Raw genomic sequence first — 19,023 nt, forward strand, 5'->3', positions numbered from 1 at the left:
GGGCACCTGAGGGGTTCCCTCGTGGGTAGCCAGTGCTGCTGCTCAGCGCTGCCTCGCAGGGAGCGGGAGCTCTGCGGCCCAGGAGCTGCCGCTGGCTGTGGCACCTGTGGCACTGGGGAGCTGGCGCTGCAGGGGCAATTGTCAGCTTCAGCCTGGAGCTGGGCCCAGCTGGGGGAGGCTGGGAGCAAGCAAGGAGCCCCAGGGGCCAGAGAGCACGGAAGCCTCTGAGCCAGTGCCAGTTTGTAGCACACGGAGCCCTGGCTGGGAGATGCGGCGGAGGCCGCTCTATGGCGGGGCCTTGCCCGGGGCTGCAGCGCCCATGGCCGACCCTCTCCTCACAGTGACCTTGCAGAGGGCCCCTGGTGCCAAGCGCCGAGAGGAGCTGCTCCGTGGGCATGGGCGGAAGGACAGAGCCTCTGCAGACCCGCAGCAGTCCTTGCAGGAGGCACTCTCCTTGCTGGGCAGCGATGACTGGTAAGAAAGGCCCCATTCCCTCTGCGTCCCTCTCAGTGTTAAGGTCAGTCAGAAGCGTGTCTTGCTTGTGCCTCGGAGCCCCGAGAGCCCAGAGGGCCAAAGGGCACTGGTGAAACCACTCCAGAGTAGAGAGAGGATGAAGATTGGAGAGCAGCCTTTTCTTGGCCTTGCTCTGCAGCAGTGCTGCAGCTGCAGCAGCTCTGTGCTGTTTCCTTGCTTTGCCTGCTGCTCCATGGAGCTGCAAAGGAAACCTTGAGGGAAGAGAGAAAGCTCTGGAAGGAGATGATTTGCTGGCTGAAGGCAAATCAGGCAGAAGGCAAATCAGGCAGAAGCAGGATGGCAGAAGTTTTGAGTGTAGAGATTTGGGTGCCTTGGGCCACTGGCCCAGTGGGACTGAGTAAGATCCTCTCTGCTCCCACTGCTGACAGCAATGGCAGGTGACAGGGTCTCCCCATGACCTCCTGCATGGCAGTCCCAGAAGCAGCTCCAGGGAGCTCCTTTTTCTGAGAAATGGACTGAGTTGTGCTTTCAAGTCCCTCAGCCTGCCATTACTCCTGAAGGGCTCATGGCAGAAGAGAAGGAAGAAGAAAGAAAATCCTCTAGGTATCTTGCACTCTTGGAATTCAACTTCTTCCTACTCACTGCTTCATATGGACCTGAGATGTTTTGTCAATACTCACCATGTGTCCCAAATTATACACAGGCAGAAGGAGGCCCAGAGGTGATTACCCTACAAATGTTAGCTGATACTGGTTTTCTTTTTGACAGCTTTTTGGTCACTCTCTGCTGGATGCTTCATTCACACAGGGGCAAGGAATCCATTCCCACTGGGATAAGCATGAAAAATCTGCCACGATGCATCTCCTTGTGCAGTCACCTTTGCTTTGCCCTTTCTCTTCTGCTTTCTCTTCCCCATTTCTCTTTGGTGTCTTGTGAGGTGCAGAGAGCTTCTGCAGGTGTGGGGGGTCCGGATGACACTCAGGGTGCCCGTGGGATCGGTCACCAGCCCTGGGCTGCAGCCCTGATGCCTCACAGACCTTCCTCTTGCTGAGGGCCTGCACAAAGCAAGTGCTCAGAGAAAGAGTTGTTTGCACCTTTTAAATATCCTGTTGCTGTTGTGGGGGTTGTTTTAGGTAGGGGTTTTTGGGAAAAGCCAGAGTTTCAACAGCTGTTTCCCAGGAGTGGAATCTCCTAGGACATCCTGCTGCTTTATTGGGGAATGTGTGATGTGGAGTGGAGGGGGTGACATAGAGGCCGAGGTCATAGAGTGGAAACTCAGCTCCAGAGTGGCAGTGCAGACTCTCCCTGCTGAATGCCTGCTGGGGCTGACAAAGAAGGAAAATGCCCCAATAACAGCCTGGTGGCACTGTGTCTCAGGGACAGGTACAGGGAGGTGACAACAAACAGCAGCATGGCCTGGTCTCACAACTTCTAGGAAGCAGTGACAGAGGGGCCTCATGTGCCAGAGATTTCAGAAAGGCTGTCCTCTTAAATGGCCACTCTGAAACCCCTCTCTTTGCCTCTTGGATTTGTGTATGCTTTTGACAGCCAAAACATCCTGGGGCAACACATTCCCCGATTTCATTAAGCACTCCTTGAAAAGCACCTCCCATTGTTCAACAGAGCTGCCAGCCTGGTCATTTCAGAGGGTGCTGCCTTGGTGGAGAGAAAAATCAGTCTTCTGCCTTTCAGGGAGCTGAAGGAGAAGGGACTCTTCACCATCCAACACCTGGCTGGGTCCCATTCAGAGGTCCTGCTTTGTCGACTTCGTGAGGTTTGCTTGGCAGTTACCAGTGAGGTGAGAACATTGTTCTGAATTGCCCCCATACTTCATACATGGTGTGTAGAGTAGGTATGTGCTTGTTCATCTCCATGTGTGCTCATGGTCTGCCTTCATTTCTGGTTTTAGACCTGATATTTCTAATGTCTATCAGCTATCTGTAGGATCTGTGGGTACATGCAGCTGTATTTACTGGCAGGTCGGGGATCTGACACTAATCTTTGAGTGTGGTGCCTTTATAATCCAATGTACAAATGCAGAAACTGAGACACTAGTGGTGTTATTTGCCAGAGTCCCAGTCTCTGCCCAAGTTGTAATTCAACACTGTAAATTATTCTGTAGACCTCAGCCTATGTTTTCTGTTTCCTGGCTGAGTGCTTCAACTGCTGGTGTTGCTTTTTTGAACAGGAGAACCTGACTCTTTTATCTTTATGACTTTTGCCTTTATGATTTGAAAGCAGCCCTTGATTTAATTTTCTAGTAAAGGGGCCTAAAATCAAAGGTGTGGACATTTTAGAAGGGTTAAGCACCCAATGAAATTTTTATTTTAGGCCTGCAGTAAGCAGGTCTGAGGCCAGAAATTGGTGCCAGATTAAGTGCCTTTCTGTGCTTGTGCTCTCCTGCTCTTCTTGTACTTGTATGTTCCTCTGGACACAGTGGGATGTGTTGTCATTTCCTGGGACTTCTGTTGAAGGCAACTGGTTTTCTTTTCAAGGTGATTCCTATGTTTCCCCTCATGGCTTCCCCAGGTGACCAACCTCCGGTCCAAGGTGTCCTACTCTGCCATTGTCACTCTGGGAGAGCTCTTTGTGACCTTGAAGAAGGACATGGACTCTGAGGTGGATGAGGTTGCTCGGATCCTTCTCCAGATGGTGTCCAACTCCCCAGAATTTGTTCAGAAAGCAGCCAGTCAGACCCTGGGGATCATGGTGGAGAATGTGACTCCTGCACGAGCAATGACTGCTCTCATGGACACGGGAGTCAAGTAGGTTCTTTACTTTTAGTGATATTCTTCACTTTTGTGTGTGTGAGAGGGAGAAGGGGTGAGACAGAGAATGGGAATGCTGGGATGGAAGGGTCCTGTATCCTGCATCTTCTGTGAACTCAGTGACTTGATTCTCCAACCAACCTCACTTCTTTCCTCTTGTCACCTATTTCTGCCCTCCTGCAGCCCATTAGTTCTCAGAATCACAGAAGTGTAGAATATGGGGAGTTGGAAGGGGACCATCAGGACCATCGAGTCCAGCTCCTAGCCTTGCCTAGAACAGCCCAAGGGTCACACCAAGTTCCTGAGATTGTTGTCCAGATGCTCCTTCGACCCTGTCAGGCTTGGTGCTGTGACCACTGCCCTGGGGAGCCTGTTCCAGTGCCCAACCACCCTCTGGGTGAAAAACCCTTTTTCCTGATATCCAAACTAAAGCTCCTCTGACTCAGCTTCCTGCTGCTTCCTGGAGTTCTCCCAGTCTGTCAGAGTTTCCTAGATGTGGTGATCAGTGGGGAAGGGAAAGTGCCTGCAAAGGCCAAGGATAGAGCCTTGTGCTTTTGTGGGGAGAGGGACAATTACAATTGCAGCTGTGAGCAGTGTTTGGTATTTCACAGAGGCCCTGGGAAAACCATGTGTCATCATGATGCCATTAACTTGAGAAATGAGGAGGGTCCTTGCTGGGGCGTGGAGCATATGGGGGACAATCTGCTGGGTGTGGCACAGCCTGCACTGCAGGTGCAGCTCCTGCCAAAGGACTCATGTATGACTGTCCTGGCCTTAGAGCTCTACTTTCTATTCAAACTGATGTTTCATCTTAGCCTTGAGATGATGAATCACTTTACAGGCACCTTCACAGGCTGACTGCCATGGGACAGTTGGAGCAAATGTTGCCTTAAATGTTGGTGCTGGGCCTGATAGTTCCCAAGAGACACTATCTAGAACAGGACAGCCTGGCTAAACTACCTGGCACCCTTTCCTCAGCTTTGCAATAGGGTAAAACGTTCAGATGGATCCATTGCCAAGCCCCACAGAAGAAACAAGCTGCATTGCTGGATATTCTGCAACTTCATGGCCCACAATATGTTTTCCCTGCATTTGTTGTTTTCCAAAGGTCTGCAGATTTGGGGATAAATGGGTGGAAAGAGCCTCAATCCTGCTGCAGCTCTGTGTTCTGGGTGCTCTCTGATGGGTCAGCATCAATTGTCTCTAATTTCTAAATTATTCATATGTCATCTATTTCTTTAATCTTTCTCAGAGTAAATACTGTGAAGGAAATTGAGTATCAGACAGTGCAGGGAGACAGAATTCCTCCCTCTTCCGTGCAGGCAGGCCTTCTGTACAGTGCTAAATTTGTGTTTAGCTGAGGACAGAACCTTCTGCAGGTATCTGAAGGTGCAGGGAGAGCCCAGGCTCCTTCCCCCAGCAAGGGCAGGGAGCAGGCTCTGGCCAAGGCCGGCGCTGCTGCTGCTCCTTGTCCCTGTGCCCAGGGTTTGCTCTCTCCTCCCCAGCAACCGCCACGCCCCGGTGCGCGAGCGTGCGGCCCAACTCCTCCTGTCCCTGGTGGAGAGAATTGGAGTCACCCAGCTCGCAGGCACACCCAGGGCTGAGAGGCTGCCACACGTGGCAGGGAAGCTTGCTCAGGACTGCCACAAGGACACAAGGTAATGATCTTCATTTCACCTCCCAAAACAGGAAAACCGTTTTGTGTCTGGCTATAAAGGTGAAACCACACAAGGGTGGAAACTAAAGGGAATATGAAGTTACCTCACAGTGTGAATAAGGGTCATAGAATCATGGAATATGCTGAGTTGGAAGGGACCCATCAGAGTCATTGAGTCCATCTCCTGGCCATGTGCAGTGACCCCAATAGTCACTCCATGTGCTTGAGAGCATTGTCCACACTCTTCTTGAGCTCTGTCAGCCTTGGCACTGTGACCACTGCTTGGTCTGGGTTGCCTGGGCAAATGGCTGTACTGGGTAATCTGAGGTTGGCCAGCAAAAAGGAGCATTGCCAACTTTTTGCTGTGGCTTGAAGGATTCTTTACTGAGATCAAAAGAGCTCAGATCAGCCAGTCCAACAGTTTTGATTTGCCTTAGGTGCACAACACAAAGCCAAAGTGTTGGCTAACGTTCATCACTGAAAGATCCCAAACATCCAGTTCTCATCAACTTCAGACTATCCTAGAAATATGTCAGGGGTCTTTAGCCAACATATTCAGTCTTTCTAAATCTGTTCTGTAGATTTCTAGAATGATGTTATCTGTGGCTCAGTGAGCTCCACATTTCTTCTTGAAGAAAACTGTGGTTTCCTAGTGGCAAAATCAACCCAAACCACCAAAATCCCCTTCCTTGATGACAAAATTGCCATTAATAGCTGCCAAGAACATCAGAGCAACTAGCTGTCCCTGTGCATACACATAGTATAGAGTAATCAAGAGGATGCATGAGGTGTTTTCTCCTGGCTTCCCTGCCAGTTAAAGAAAGGCAAATTATTGTGCAATTGCAGCAAGACATAGCTAATAGGCTCTGAAGACAAAGCAGATGTGTTTTGCTTTGTCCCTGGGATCCTTTGATGCCACAGAAGCACACCCTCAGTTTCAGAGTGAAATGATATTTTTCTGTTGCCTCACATTCTCCTCTTGCCTCTTGTGTTCAGCTGACAGCACTGTGCAGTGTCAAGTGAGGTAAATCTCCCTCTTTGCTGAGTAGGTAATGCCTTCTCATGCAGGGATTGCACCTGATGTGTTTAAGGTATCAGCCTCTTCTGTTAACATTCTTCCTGTGTTTGTTGACTTTTGTTTTGTTTCCTTCCTGCCTTTCTTCCTTCCTTCCTTAGGCATTATGGACAGGAGATGGTGAAGATGTTGCTCAGTCATCAACAATTTAAAATGCTTTTGGAACAATCTCTTTCCCCCCGTGACCTGGAAGATATTCTGAAAAGAATTAAGAAGAAAGTAAGTGCTTGGCAGGAGAAATGTCTCCTTTGTGCAAGTATTGCCACTGCTAATATGAGATCAAACATACCCAATCTGTCTTTAGCTCATTCCTCTTCTGCTGAATCATTTTGCTCCTGGGAATGAGCTGTTAATCCTCAGCCTGTTCATCTGCAGACCACAAAGGAACTGATATTATTAGGGAAAAGGTGGGGTTTTGAATATTTTCAATATTGGTCACAAAGAGGAAAGGGAAAGAGGAGAAAATGGGTTTACATTTAAGCATAGGCCCCCACCATGCTCTCCCTACTCTGCGTCCTGTAAAGAAATTAAGTGAGAATAGTGCTTCTGAAGATAACAGACTCTTTGCAAAGGACACTGGAAGTAGTAGTGCCAAGAAAATTCCCAAATTTACAAAAGATGTCCAAGTCAATCCTAGTTCCTACAATCACGGTCTGTCTTTTGTGAATACTGCCCTGCTGTCCAGCCCTGTGGAGCTGGAAGAAGCTTGGTGAATTCAGCAGCATCCACTGGAAAATCCTTTGTTTGTTTGATGGGGAGGATTTTATTTTTTTAATCGACATTACAGAAGGGAGCCTGCCTTTGTACAGGCACAGGGAGAGTGAGTGTTGAACCAAATTGACTTCCAACACAGAGGGCAAAGCCCCAGAGAGTCCAGTGATTTCTGCTGCTTCCTTCACGAACACTCGTTGCCTGCCAGTTTGCAGTCCTCCCACTTATGCTCAAGACTGCGGAATTTGGGATTTTAGATTGCTGCTCAGACTGGTAGCATCCATAACCTGCCTTGGGCTATTGAAAACAAAGAGTTGGCATCACTGAATCTCTGGTCTGTTTCCATCTGTAAGTTAGGAAATGTTTCCCTAAGCCTTGGTAGCAGTGATCCTGGTTCTAACTTGTGTTTTCAACAGGGAATTTCCTGGTTTATATTCTAAAGATTGATGGGGTTTCTCTATGTCTTTGTAGGGCATGGAAAACCAGAAGGCTGAAGGCCCATCTGTCAAGGAGCCGGTGAAGGAGAGGAACGATGGCTCAAAGGAGCCCCAGGCCACATTGTCTTCCAGCAAACGGTACTGAGCACTTTTGTCAGATGTGACAAAGCACGTGACAAGCTTTACATGTCTCTTCTTGCTCAGGAAAATCTTTCTGGCAGAGATGACCAATGCCACAGATTGTTTCCTTTCCCTACAAATGCTCTAGGATAAAAAATGTCTGCTTCTGCATTGTGCTGACCACAACTTCTCTGGAGGGCTTTCCACAAAAATGGAGAGACAAACAGACACCCATTGGTTGCAGCTCAGACGATCCAGTGCAGTGGCAAGGGCAGTGTTGTGGAGGTTGTGAGAGGGTCAAGTCTCTGCTGCCTGACTTGGGACAAGTAAATTCAACCAGGGCTTTTTTTTCATCTGAGTGGAGTCTTTTTCAGATGGGTGTTGTGATGAGAAATCTCAGTCTGGAAGCAAGATGCTATTCCACAAAGATGCAGTTCTCATCCATGTGCTTTGGCCTGGGTGAATCATGGTTTTCTTACCCTCACACAGTACCAAGTTTGAGTAGCAAGGAGCAAGGCAATTCCTGAACAACTTCAGTCAACAGGTGTCTGAATGTGGACTTTTTGTCTTGATATTCCTGTCCTTCATGTAATTTGCTTGATGGACAGCATGTTTGGTTTATTTCCCCCTGTGCTGCAACCAGCATTTAAGACAGGAATTGCTCCTTGCTGTCTCTTCATGGTAGCTGCAGAGCAGCTTGTATCTGTTCTCCTCTGATAGCAGAGGGGATTTATTTAGCTCTGTCCTCCTCAGCTGTGGCAGGAAAGTGACCACATGCCTCAGTAGCACAGCTAGCATCTTCCCGTGCACATGGAAGAGACAGGTTGATCAGGGGAGTTGTTCCCAGTGGGGTTGTTAAGCTGTGCATCTAGTCTCTATGGAAACAAATGAAATGTGAGTGTAGTTCTGGGATGTCTGACTTCTGTTTTTATCTCTCTTACTGATTTTTTGAATCCTTCAAATATGGCCCTGTTCATCTGTTCAGGTGCATCTGAGCTACTTTTTCAGATTGTCATGCCTAGTTGCAGAGACACTTCTCCAGAGTGATGAGTTTCCTTATTCTAAGACACATACGTCCCATATGAGGAGGCATTTAAACTTGGCAGTAGTGTCTTTCTTTCTCCACAAAGCAATGTGACCTGTGAGCCTTGACAGCCATCTGAAGATAGACCAGATGCATCTCATCCTTGGTTTTCCTAAGTGAGCACTGGTGAGAATGTCACTTGCAGTTTGTCTCCAGTAATGATTGCCATGAGGTCCACGTTGTTCTTCAGACCCTCATGACTTTCCAGCTTGAAATCACATAATTAGGAAAGCTGCTCAAGATGTTTTGCTCACAATTAACTGAAGGTATTGTCTGTGGCTGCAGCTCTCTCCATAGACAGCAGCAGGCACAACTTTGCCAGGCATTGTCCTGGGGAAGGCTGTGAGAAGATCAGAGAAAAGAGTGAGAAATAATTCTTATCTTCACTTGCTGCACCTGCTGTTGTGAACATGTGGAATGTGTCATGGAGACTTGTTTACCAAAAGGTGATTTCTTAACTGGCCACTGATGATGGTGTTTTGGATTCAATTGACCAATCTGGTCTGTATGTATCAGACTGTCTGTAAGGGCGATGAGTTTCAGTATAGAATAGTATAGTATGGTATGGTATGGTATGGTATGGTATGGTATGGTATGGTATGGTATGGTATGGTATGGTATGGTATGGTATAGTACAGTACAGTATAGTACAGTAAAATAAAGTGATTGATCAGCCTTCTGGAATCAATGCTAATTATTTCCACTATGGGGATGCCATGCTACGATAATTATCACCACCAGGTCCTCATTTAGTTTTATTTTCCAGGGTGAAATCTCCCTCTGAGGGACACCTCCTACACCATGCAAAAGCCCAGGTCACGTCACCTCCAGCTGTGGAAGAAACGGAGCTGCTCCAGAAGCTTTACAATCTCCTGGAAGCCAAGGGGTTTCAGAAAAGGATGGAAGGAGTGGAACTCCTCCGAGACCTGTGCAAAACCAGCCCCCAGCTCATCTCCACTAACATTGCCCAAGTATGTAGGGTATCTTCACTGCTCCTTTCCTTTAGCTCCTTTCCTAAGCCTGTAGCAGCAAAGTTAATTCAGTGTGTCTTGGCACTCTGTCCTGGCTGTTTGGGACACGCTGATCCCTCTTACCCAGACAAATGTAATTCAGGTCTAGACTTCAGGACAAGTTATTTCAGTCCAGCTGTTTTATGTCTGGCAGGTGCCTATTGCTGCTGTTCATCAGATGATGGCAGAATTTTCTGCTGGTGTAACTGCTGCTCTCTCCTACTGCCAGTTGGGTTAAGTGAAGGGAATCCAGCCCCTGAAAGCATGGCAATTATTCTCTAGACAAAAATGGGTTTGCATAGGGAAGAGAAGTATCAGGCTGGGTTGGTTTAGACCCAGTTGTTTTTTCAAAAACAACACTCCTATATACTCCATATTGTCTTACACAGCCACAGCTCTGCTACTCATTTCCATCCTTGTTTCTATTCCTCTTAGTAAAGACAGTGCTCACCCTTCTTGGGGGTCTTTTTTTCTCTTTGGAAAAGGAGGAAACCAGCTAAGGACTCATCTCTGCCTTCTCTTCCCAGTAGCTGCTTTTTCCCTTTTTCCAGGGAAAGACGCCTGGTAATGTGGCTGTCAAGGGACTGAACCTGCTCTAATGAGCACTGAACAGCACATTGCATTTCAGAAGTCCACCTGTTACTTAGAGAAATGCTCTGGATCCTGGAAGAGTTGATCAGAGCCCTGCACTTCTCCAGACACTGGCTCTGAGACAAACAAAAGAAAACTTAGATCTCCTCCAGCCATAATTTTGGCAAAATCATAACTGCCCTCAGCACTTGAGGCAACTGTATAGAAAACCAGGCATTGTAAACATCTGCTTGCATTCAAAGCAAAGGTACTCTTTAGCATTAATAAATGGAATTGATTGAATGATTTATAGATGGAGAGAAATACCATAGGAACTATTCTGTCCCCAGCCAAACCTCCAGAAAACAGAAGAAAATCTTTCAACCAGCATGAGGTTGTGCCACCATTCCAGTGAGTGGCCCACAGGAAAACAGTGAAATTGTGCAAGCAAGGGCTGACCTGACAGAAAGGATCACTTTCATCTTTGACATTGCTGACTGCTACATCCACTCTTCAAACAAGGACATTTGAATCCAGCTTTCACATTGCTTGTTCTCTTCACAGATTTTTGATTATTTTGTCCTGAGAATATCTGACAGCCACAAGAAAGTGAAGCAGAGGGCGCTGGACGTGCTGGCTGAAATCACAGGAGCCCTGAAAGATGCCTTGAACCCGGTGATCATTGGTTTAGTGGAAGGAATAACAAAGAACCTGAATTCAAAGGATCCCAGGGTTCGTGGGGCAGCTGTGAAAGCACTGGAAGAATCCATTGCTCATTTGGGTAAGGCTGAGCCCTGGCAGGGACTCTCCTCAACTTCTTCTCTGTCTCTCCTGCACAAGAGAGCGCTGAGTGCTTTGAAAGCTGCTTTTGTCTGTGGAACCCTCCAGCTGACACAGACCAGTAGCTGTGCAGGTGCAGCCCTTATGCACCATTCCCAACAGGCTGGAATGGGATCAGCATTTCCCAACAGTCTCAGGAGCCCTTGGCTCTGTGCTGCTTGTCTGAAGAGCAAGTCCTGGGCTGCAGCTCTGCTACAGTTCAGAGGCAAAGGGGGTTTGGAGTTTGCTTGGGCCCCGTCTGACTTCCCAAATGAACAGCTTTGCTGTTGGCATGAAGGGACACTCACCCATCAGAGCTTCTGCAGGGCAGCCACCTGCAAGGCTCTACATTAGAGGCATTAGCTGCCTATTTTCCACTTTTCTCTTTGTCTTCTATTTTCAAAGTGGAACTTATGATTCACCAAGTTCATTTCTTTAGAATAAACAGGTATAAACCCAGCTGTCAATGATGCCTTGTTCCACATGTTGTTTTGCATGGGGCAAAATGGCTACAGCAATTAACTACATAGGCAAGGGCTGCTCTAAATTCCTTTGCCACACAGATTTATGTCAGCTCTGAGAATGCTGCACTGGGGAAATATGCCTGAAAAAAGGAGTGTTGAAGAGGCAGGTCTTCAAGAGGAGTTTCCACTTTTCCTCCCCAGCTGCTCTGTGAGCTCAGGAACTGCCTGACTCAGTGCCTTTCTGTGTCCCAAGTATGGGGCTCTTCCTTTGTGCTCTGGAAGGCAGAACCTTTTCACTGCTTCCATGTGACTGAACTCTTGAGGTCCCTGATGTGAAATATTTTAACACAGCTCCTGCTAAAGCAGAAATGTTTGGATTTACAAATGTGAAAGGAGAGCTTTGCTTTTGGAATTTAAAATTCTGCCAAGTAGGCTGGAAGGAAAGAAGAAAACTATTCAAAAATCAGCAGAAATGTACATGATTTTATAAAATGGAATTGGCCCTGCCCTTTCCCTCCCCACTGTCCTTTCTCCTATGACCTGAGAAAAGTGAGCAGAAATGTGTGTTTTCCTTGTAGATAAAGTGTCACTGCTGAAAGAGTTCAGCTACCAATGGAATCACCTGAGTGGCCAAGCTCTGCTGGATGTCACCGAGTGTATCACAGGTATGCCCTCCTCTTCTGAGCCAAGAGCTCTTCCCAGGGAGTATTTACAGGGAATGCCTGTGAGCAGACAGCAGAGCAGCTTCTCCAAATCAGGAGGTGCTGAGCTTGTCCCTGCTGCCCTATAGCCAAGGCAGGTGGGTTTGGCAGGTTTTCCCTGGCTGCTGCAGAGCTGGGCAGCATCTGAGATGGGGGCAGCGCTCGGCCTGGGGCTAAGATCTCACTGGGGCATCTCAGAACCACCTCCAGCAAAGGCAGGGGCTAAAATACCCCAGCTGGCTCCTCTCTGGGAAGCTCAGGGACATCTGTGACCTTGAGGGGAAATGGTGGCAAATGCTGTCTCAGGGCATCAGTTTGTTTTGTCCTCACAGAATTCTTGTTTTTCTCTTGGAAAGTTTTGAGGGTCAACCGTGCAGAGCCTGGGGGTCACAGCTTAGGCCAGAACTCAACAGAGGTATCAGAGGCATAGGTTTAGTGCAAGGCAGCCTCTGGGGGCACAGGGACAGAAGCAGAGGTCTGAAGCTCCCTGCCTGTGCTGTCACAGTGGCATTGGACTGAGCCTTTCAGGGTGTGCAAAAAGTGTCTGCCTGTCAGCACTGTCCAAAATGCTACAAATGCAGCTGATAATTGATTCCTCAGAGGAGCTTGGTATGCCAGCAAGAGCCAAGGAATGGAAAAATTATAATCTCTATATATAGTAGAAAAGATGATTGATAGCCTTGCTTTAACTGGGGCTAAATACACTTCTAACTATGCCAACGTCTTTGAATGCAAGGTGTAATACACTTTGTGTCTTCATTAGGAATCTCAAAAGGGCATGTTCAGAGATTGGGAATGTCAAAGGCCCTTTAAAGAGCATTTGAATAAAGTAGATCTCCTGCAATAGGGAATTTAGTTTAACAGTTCTTTTGATCTCTTTTTCAATTAAAGGAATTAACCATAAATTAGGACTACTTTAGAAAGAGCAGATGTTCTCTCTGAGATTTAATAGGAACAGACAGCTGTTCCTCACATTCAGTAGTCACCGATGTCTTTAATTGCATTTAAACTCAAATGAATTCCCATTTTAAAATGGGTACCATAACCATTTCCTGCTTAGCAGAATTGGTTTTGGGTACTTGCAGGAGCTTTTTCAATGTTGATGACTGCTGGTGGATTAACAGCATAGAGAAAATGAAGTCTCTTCCACCACAGAATATTAAATGGCTGCTAGACAACATATTGTCTGATCAGAAAATAAGAATGGTCTCCAGAGCATTTCAGGTTTTCATATCTCTCAGCCAAATCTGCCATGCAAGAAGCCTTTTGGTAGTAACTTTTTGTCTGTGTTTGATACAGGTCAGTTCAAAAAATGGGCAGAGAGATTCCAGAGACAGTTTGAGAAAACACTCGTGTTTTGGTTACATTTCAGTCCCCTGTGTAGCATTTTTCTTTCTCTATGCCCCTATTTCAGTGGACATAAGAGAAAATGCCATTAACATTGAGAGGAAAAATGGCATTAAAATGTGGAGATGCTCAAATGCCACAGCAATGGGGTCTGGGTAATTCTGTAAGACACCCTGAGGTTTGAAACAGCTCTTTGTTGGAAGCCCCAAAAGCATTCTGCCAAAGACACCAGCTGGTCACTGATGTTTCTCATCCAACTGTCAGGCAGCAGCCATCTCTGGTGGGCTGGAGTTTTGAGGTGTGTTCTAATCCTGCCCTTTGCTGTGTGCCACTGAGCAAAGAGAAGAGCCAGATTAGACATTTGGCACTTGACATCAAAGTTACAAAAATGGAATCATCCCTTTTATTAGAAATCTCTCCATTTCCTCTCTACGGTGCATTTCCAAATATTCAAGTGTGGGTTTAGACAACTTCTTAATGGAAATAAAAGGCAATTGGACATTTCATTCATTGTTCATGCAGAAAGAGATTGTGAAATAATTTAGTAAAGGTAGGAAGTCGGCCACAGGGACAAGGCTCTGGTTGGAGCAATTAGTCCTGAGGGGTTGGTGGTTCTGTTCCCAGGTTGATCAGCTGCTTTGCCCTTTTCTGGATCAAGGGGCTCTGGGTGCTATTTTGCTGATCTTGGCCAGAGAGGCTGGCAAGAAGCAGAAGCAGAGGTAGATCCTTGTTTGGAGTGAGGCTGGTGGGTAAGGAGCTGTGTCTCTGTCCCGGCAGTGCTTGTGCAGTGGGTTCATGCCAGGAGCCCTGAAGTTGTCCAGCGCGACGCCCTGCCCGTGCTCTGGGCCTTCCTGGGGAACAAGGCGCTGCCTGTGCGGAGTGCCAACGTCCGCACCGTGGCCACCAAGCTCGCCTCTGCCCTCTACAAGGTGATGGGCACCCAGCTGAAGAAATGTGCTGCCAGCAAGCCTCCACATCTACGGGAAAACCTCTCCAAAATGTTGGGCTGGTGAAGGCGAGATGTTCACCATAAAGCTGAGGAAGCACTGAGTTGGACATGTCTGGATTTTCCTTTTGAGCTGTTCCAAAAATGACTAAATTCTAAGGAAGGGTGTGCATCTGCTCCCACTCTCTCCATTGCCCTTCCTAGTCATGGCATGGCAGGCCTGAAGCAACTCCAGATGGAGGACAAGGTGAAGGCAATCATGGCTCAGCCTCACACAGAGGTGAGGGGGGAGCTGGGCGAATCTCTGCTGGGAGGAAGGGTCTTGTGGCAGCCCAGAGAGGCTGTGCACATTGCCAGGGAACAGCTGTGCCCTGCATGTGCCTCTGCAATGAGCTGTGCTGCTGCCAGTGCCCCTGGAGCTGTGGGGCTGCTGAGCTGTGGGGCAGGCAGAGGAACAGGAGGTTGCATGTGCAGCTGAGCCATTCCTGGAGAGCACAGGGCTCTGGGCTCCCTGCTGTCCCAGGGCACCCCAGAGGCCAGGCTGTGCCTGTGCTAGCCCTGGGCGAGGGGCTCAGGGTTATGCCCCGGCCTGCCTCAAGTGTCTGCCAGCAGGAGCATGTTTCCCTGTGCAGCTGTTTAGACATTTCCAGGAAATGTGTCCTGTGAAATATGGAGCTTCAGATGCTTTAGGTTTGCATGGTGGCCTCTGTTACACTTTGTGTCTCCACTTTGCAGATCTGACTGGTTACAGTCTTACCCAGAAGTTTTCTCTGGACACTTCTGATGTTCCCTCACCCACAAAGTCCTCGCCTCCCGTCCAGAAGAGCTCTCTGTCCTCTAAGCTCAGGAAGAAGCTGCCACCTGTATGAAGAGTGTGTGAAGAATAGGATTGATGCATTAGGCTTCATAATTACAGCTGTACATATGTTCTGATCTTTAGATGTAGTTATGAATTAATGCTCAGGAAGAAGCTGCCACCTGTATGAAGAGTGTGTGAAGAATAGGATTGATGCATTAGGCTTCATAATTACAGCTGTACATATGTTCTGATCTTTAGATGTAGTTATGAATTAATGTGTTTTGATTGTATCTTTAAAATTTGATGACATATTTCTAATTGTATATATATTTTAAGATGAAAAATAAATAAACAAACAAACAAACAAATAAATAAATAAATAAATAAATAAATAAATAATATTTAAATAAACCAAGAGAAGAATGTGAGACCAGGACCTGCTAGCCTAGTGATTATGGGAGTAGAGCTCACTTGATGTGCCAGTGTCTCACCACATCCTTTCCTCATTGGGCCTCTCCTCTTCCTCTTTGGCCATGTTTTTTTTGTGTCATTTGTGCTGCTCTTTGTTACTTGGCATTACAACGGGGTCACCTGTTGACCTGTTTGGGGGACAGTGGATCCAAAAGGTCCTGTATAGTCAAAGGTTTTTGTCTTGGTTTGGAAAGACAGGGGGCTGCTAAGGAAAGCAGGAGCCTCCCCAGAAATGGAGAATGTAAACCCTCCCACCCCTCCAAATTGCTATAAATTTTAAATTAGGGGCTCTCAGGCAAAAATATGGGAGCAGGAAATAACAGTTCTTTAATAGGTAAGGAAAAAAAAAAGGATAAAATAAACAATGCATTACACTAGAACAACACTGACAGAGTCAGAACCCAACCTGACACCCTGTGGGGTATTGGTGGCAATCCAATTGAAAATGTGGCTGCAGCCCTCCTGAAGTGTCAGGTGTGGTTCTGTTGGAGCAAGGGGGATCCGTAGAGAAGGATGTATTCTTCCTCTGAAGATCCAGTAGAAGAAGAGAGAGCTGCTGTTCCTCTGGGGAATCCAGTGGAGAAAGCCGCACTGGTGTCTCAAAAACCTCTGGATTATATCTGGGTAGCAATGCTTGGCTCCTCCCTCTGGGCAGAACATCTCACAATGGGATGTTATAATTCTTATCAGTCATGCAGTGACATTTAATAGCCTGTTATCAGCAGATGTCTCCTCTCGGGGGAGGAGTGGGAGTGAGCGCTCAGAAAGAGAGATAAGGCAAACTGCCCACTTGACAAAAGGCAGCTGCCATACAGATGGTAATAGAATGCATCTTGCCTTGCAATCTGGAACATTATCCACCCCTTATTCTATTTCCATCTGCATCACAATGAAACCTTACACACAGTTCTCACTTAAGACTAAGTTTCCCTGTGGTACACAATGGCTTTCTCCATCTTTCTGCATTACCCACCAAGTGTAAACAGGTCCTTGAGCAAAAACAATTCCATGCATGGTTTTGTCTTTGCCTGAAGTGGGAGTAATCCAAACAGTTTTTCCTAAAATACCTTTCACGTGTACAACAGGGACTTTATCTCCACCCACTGTGTGCAGGGGTTCAGACTGGGCAGGACCAGCTCTATTTATGGACCCTCTGGTGTTGACCAACCAGGTGGCTTTTGTTAGGTTCATTTCCCAATTTCTAAAAGTTCCCCCCTGCCGAGTGCCTTCAGGGTTGTTTTAAGTAGTCCATTGCACCATTCAAATTCCCCGGCAGCTGGTGCCTGATAAGGAATATGATATATCCATTCAATACCATGTTCCCTGGCCCAGGTGTTGATAAGGGCATTCTTGAAATGGGTCTCATTGTCTGACTCAGTTCTCTCAGGGGTGCCATGTCTCCACAGGATTTGCTTTTCCAGGCCCAGGGTGGTGTTCTGGGCAGTGGCGTGAGGCACAGGGTAGGTCTCCACCCATCCAGTGGTGGCTTCCACCATGGTCAGCACATAGCGCTTGCCTTGGCGTGTCTAGGGCAGTGTGATGTAGTCAATCTGCCAGGTTTCCCCATACTTGGACCACTGCCCACCATACCACAGGGGCTTTACTCACTTGCCCTACTTGATGGCCGCACACATCTCACAGTCATGGATGACCTGAGAAATACTGTCCATGGTTAAATCCACCCCTCGGTCTTGTGCCCACTTTTAGGTGGCATCTCTGGCCTGATGGCTGAGGCATCATGGGCCCATCAACCTAGGAACAACTCCCCCTTATGTTGCCAATCTAAGTCTATCTTTGACACCTCCATTTTTGCTGCCTGATCTACCTGCTCGTTGTTTCGGTGTTCCTCATTAGCCAACTCTTGGGGACATGAGCATCCACATGGTGGACTTTCACAGGTAGCTTCTCTAACTGAGTGGCAATGTCTTTCCACTCATGAGCAGCCCAGATTGGTTTTCCCCCACGCTGCCAGTTGGCCTTTTTCCACCTTTCCAGCCAACCCCAAAGAGCATTGGCTACCACTCATGAAACAGTATAAAGACAGAGCTTTGGCCATTTCTGTGCCTCAGTAATGTCCAGGGCCAGCTGAACAGCTTTGAGATCTGCAAGTTGACTTGATCCACCTTCTCCTTCAGTAGCTTGTCCAACCTGTTGTGTGGGGCTCTGTCGCAGACATGTCTCCACAGAAATCCTTTCTTTCGGATTTCTGCGTCTTCTGGAGGCCAGAGGCTTTAGAAGACAAGGTAAACAATTATTATCAGCTGCTGGGGAATGCAACAGGGACACCTTGATTGGCTCATTTCCTATGTTTATAATTAAGGGCCAATCACCAGTGCAAGCTAGGGGACTGAGTCCTTGGCCACAACTTTGTTATAGATTCTTTCTATCTATTCTTAGCCTAGCCTAGCTGCTCTGCAAACCTCTCTCTATATTCTATTTAGTATAGTCATAATGTATTATATATAATATCTTAATAAATCAGCCTTCTGATCAAGATACAAGATTCACCGTCTCTCTCTCACCAGCTGCGACCCACTCAGGCGCGGTAATAGGGCTCCGTATGGCTGCTTTCCACTTCTGGTTCATCCCTACAATGCGACAGGAACCGTCAGTGAAAAGAGCGTAGCGTGTTTCTTCTAGGGGCAGTTGGTTATAGGGAGGAGCCTTCTACGCACGTGTCACTGGTTCTTGTTCCTCTTCATCATTCAGACCAAAGTTCTCACCTTCTGGCCAGTTTGTAATTATCTCCAAAATCCCAGGGTGATTCAGTTTACCTATACAGGCACGCTGTGTGATAAGAGCAATCCATTTACTCCATGTAGCGTCAATGGCGTGATGGGTGGAAGGAACCTTGCCTTTGAACATCCACCCCAACACTGGTAGTCGGGGTGCAAGGAGGAGTTGTGCTTCCGTGCCAATCACCTCTGAGGCAGCCTGGACTCCTTCATAGGCAGCCAAGATTTCCTTCTCTGTGGGAGTGTAGTTGGCTTTGGACCCTCTGTATCTTCAACTCCAAAATCCCAGTGGTCGGCCTTGAGTCTCCCCAGGCACCTTCTGCCAAAGGCTCCAGGACAAGCCATGGTTCCCTGCTGCAGAGTAGAGCATATTCTTTACCTCTGGTCCTGTCCTGACCGGGCCAAGGGCTACTGCATGAGTGATCTCCTGCTTGATCTGGGCAAAGGCTTGTTGTTGTTCAGGGCCCCAGTGGAACTCATTCTTCTTGCAGGTAACCAGGTAGAGAGGGCTCATGATCTGACTGTATTCGGGAATGTGCATCCTCCAAAAACCTATGGCACCCAGGAAAGCTTACGTTTCCTTATTGCTAGTTGGTGGGGACGTAGCTGTGATCTTGTTGATGACCTCAGTGGGAATCTGACTCCGTCTGTCTTGGCACTTCACTCCCAGGAACTGGATTTCTTGAGCAGATCCCTTGACTTTTCTCTTCTTGATGGCAAAGCTGGCTTCTAGCAGAATCCTGATGATCCTCTCTCCTTTCTCAAATACTTCCATTGCTGTGTTCCCCCACACAATGATGTCATCCATGTACTGCAGGTGTTCTGGAGCCTCACC

The 19,023-nt window shown here is 47.5% G+C and overlaps 1 protein-coding gene across 1 annotated transcript; it reads left to right on the forward strand.

Moving 5' to 3' along the window:
* Positions 1 to 319: 319 nt before the first annotated feature.
* Positions 320 to 17,355, forward strand: LOC132085739 (TOG array regulator of axonemal microtubules protein 2-like). Its single transcript, XM_059491166.1, has 15 exons — positions 320 to 474; positions 2,167 to 2,272; positions 3,004 to 3,239; positions 4,748 to 4,900; positions 6,076 to 6,193; positions 7,157 to 7,260; positions 9,093 to 9,297; positions 10,471 to 10,680; positions 10,795 to 10,819; positions 11,768 to 11,854; positions 13,305 to 13,392; positions 14,040 to 14,237; positions 14,388 to 14,463; positions 16,860 to 16,913; positions 17,308 to 17,355. The coding sequence occupies exons 1-15, from the start codon at positions 320 to 322 to the stop codon at positions 17,353 to 17,355; spliced, it is 1,863 nt and encodes a 620-aa protein (XP_059347149.1).
* The last annotated feature ends 1,668 nt before the right edge of the window (positions 17,356 to 19,023 follow it).

The sequence above is a fragment of the Ammospiza nelsoni genome, chromosome 32 (genome assembly GCF_027579445.1).
Source record: "Ammospiza nelsoni isolate bAmmNel1 chromosome 32, bAmmNel1.pri, whole genome shotgun sequence".
NCBI classification, from domain to species: domain Eukaryota; kingdom Metazoa; phylum Chordata; class Aves; order Passeriformes; family Passerellidae; genus Ammospiza; species Ammospiza nelsoni.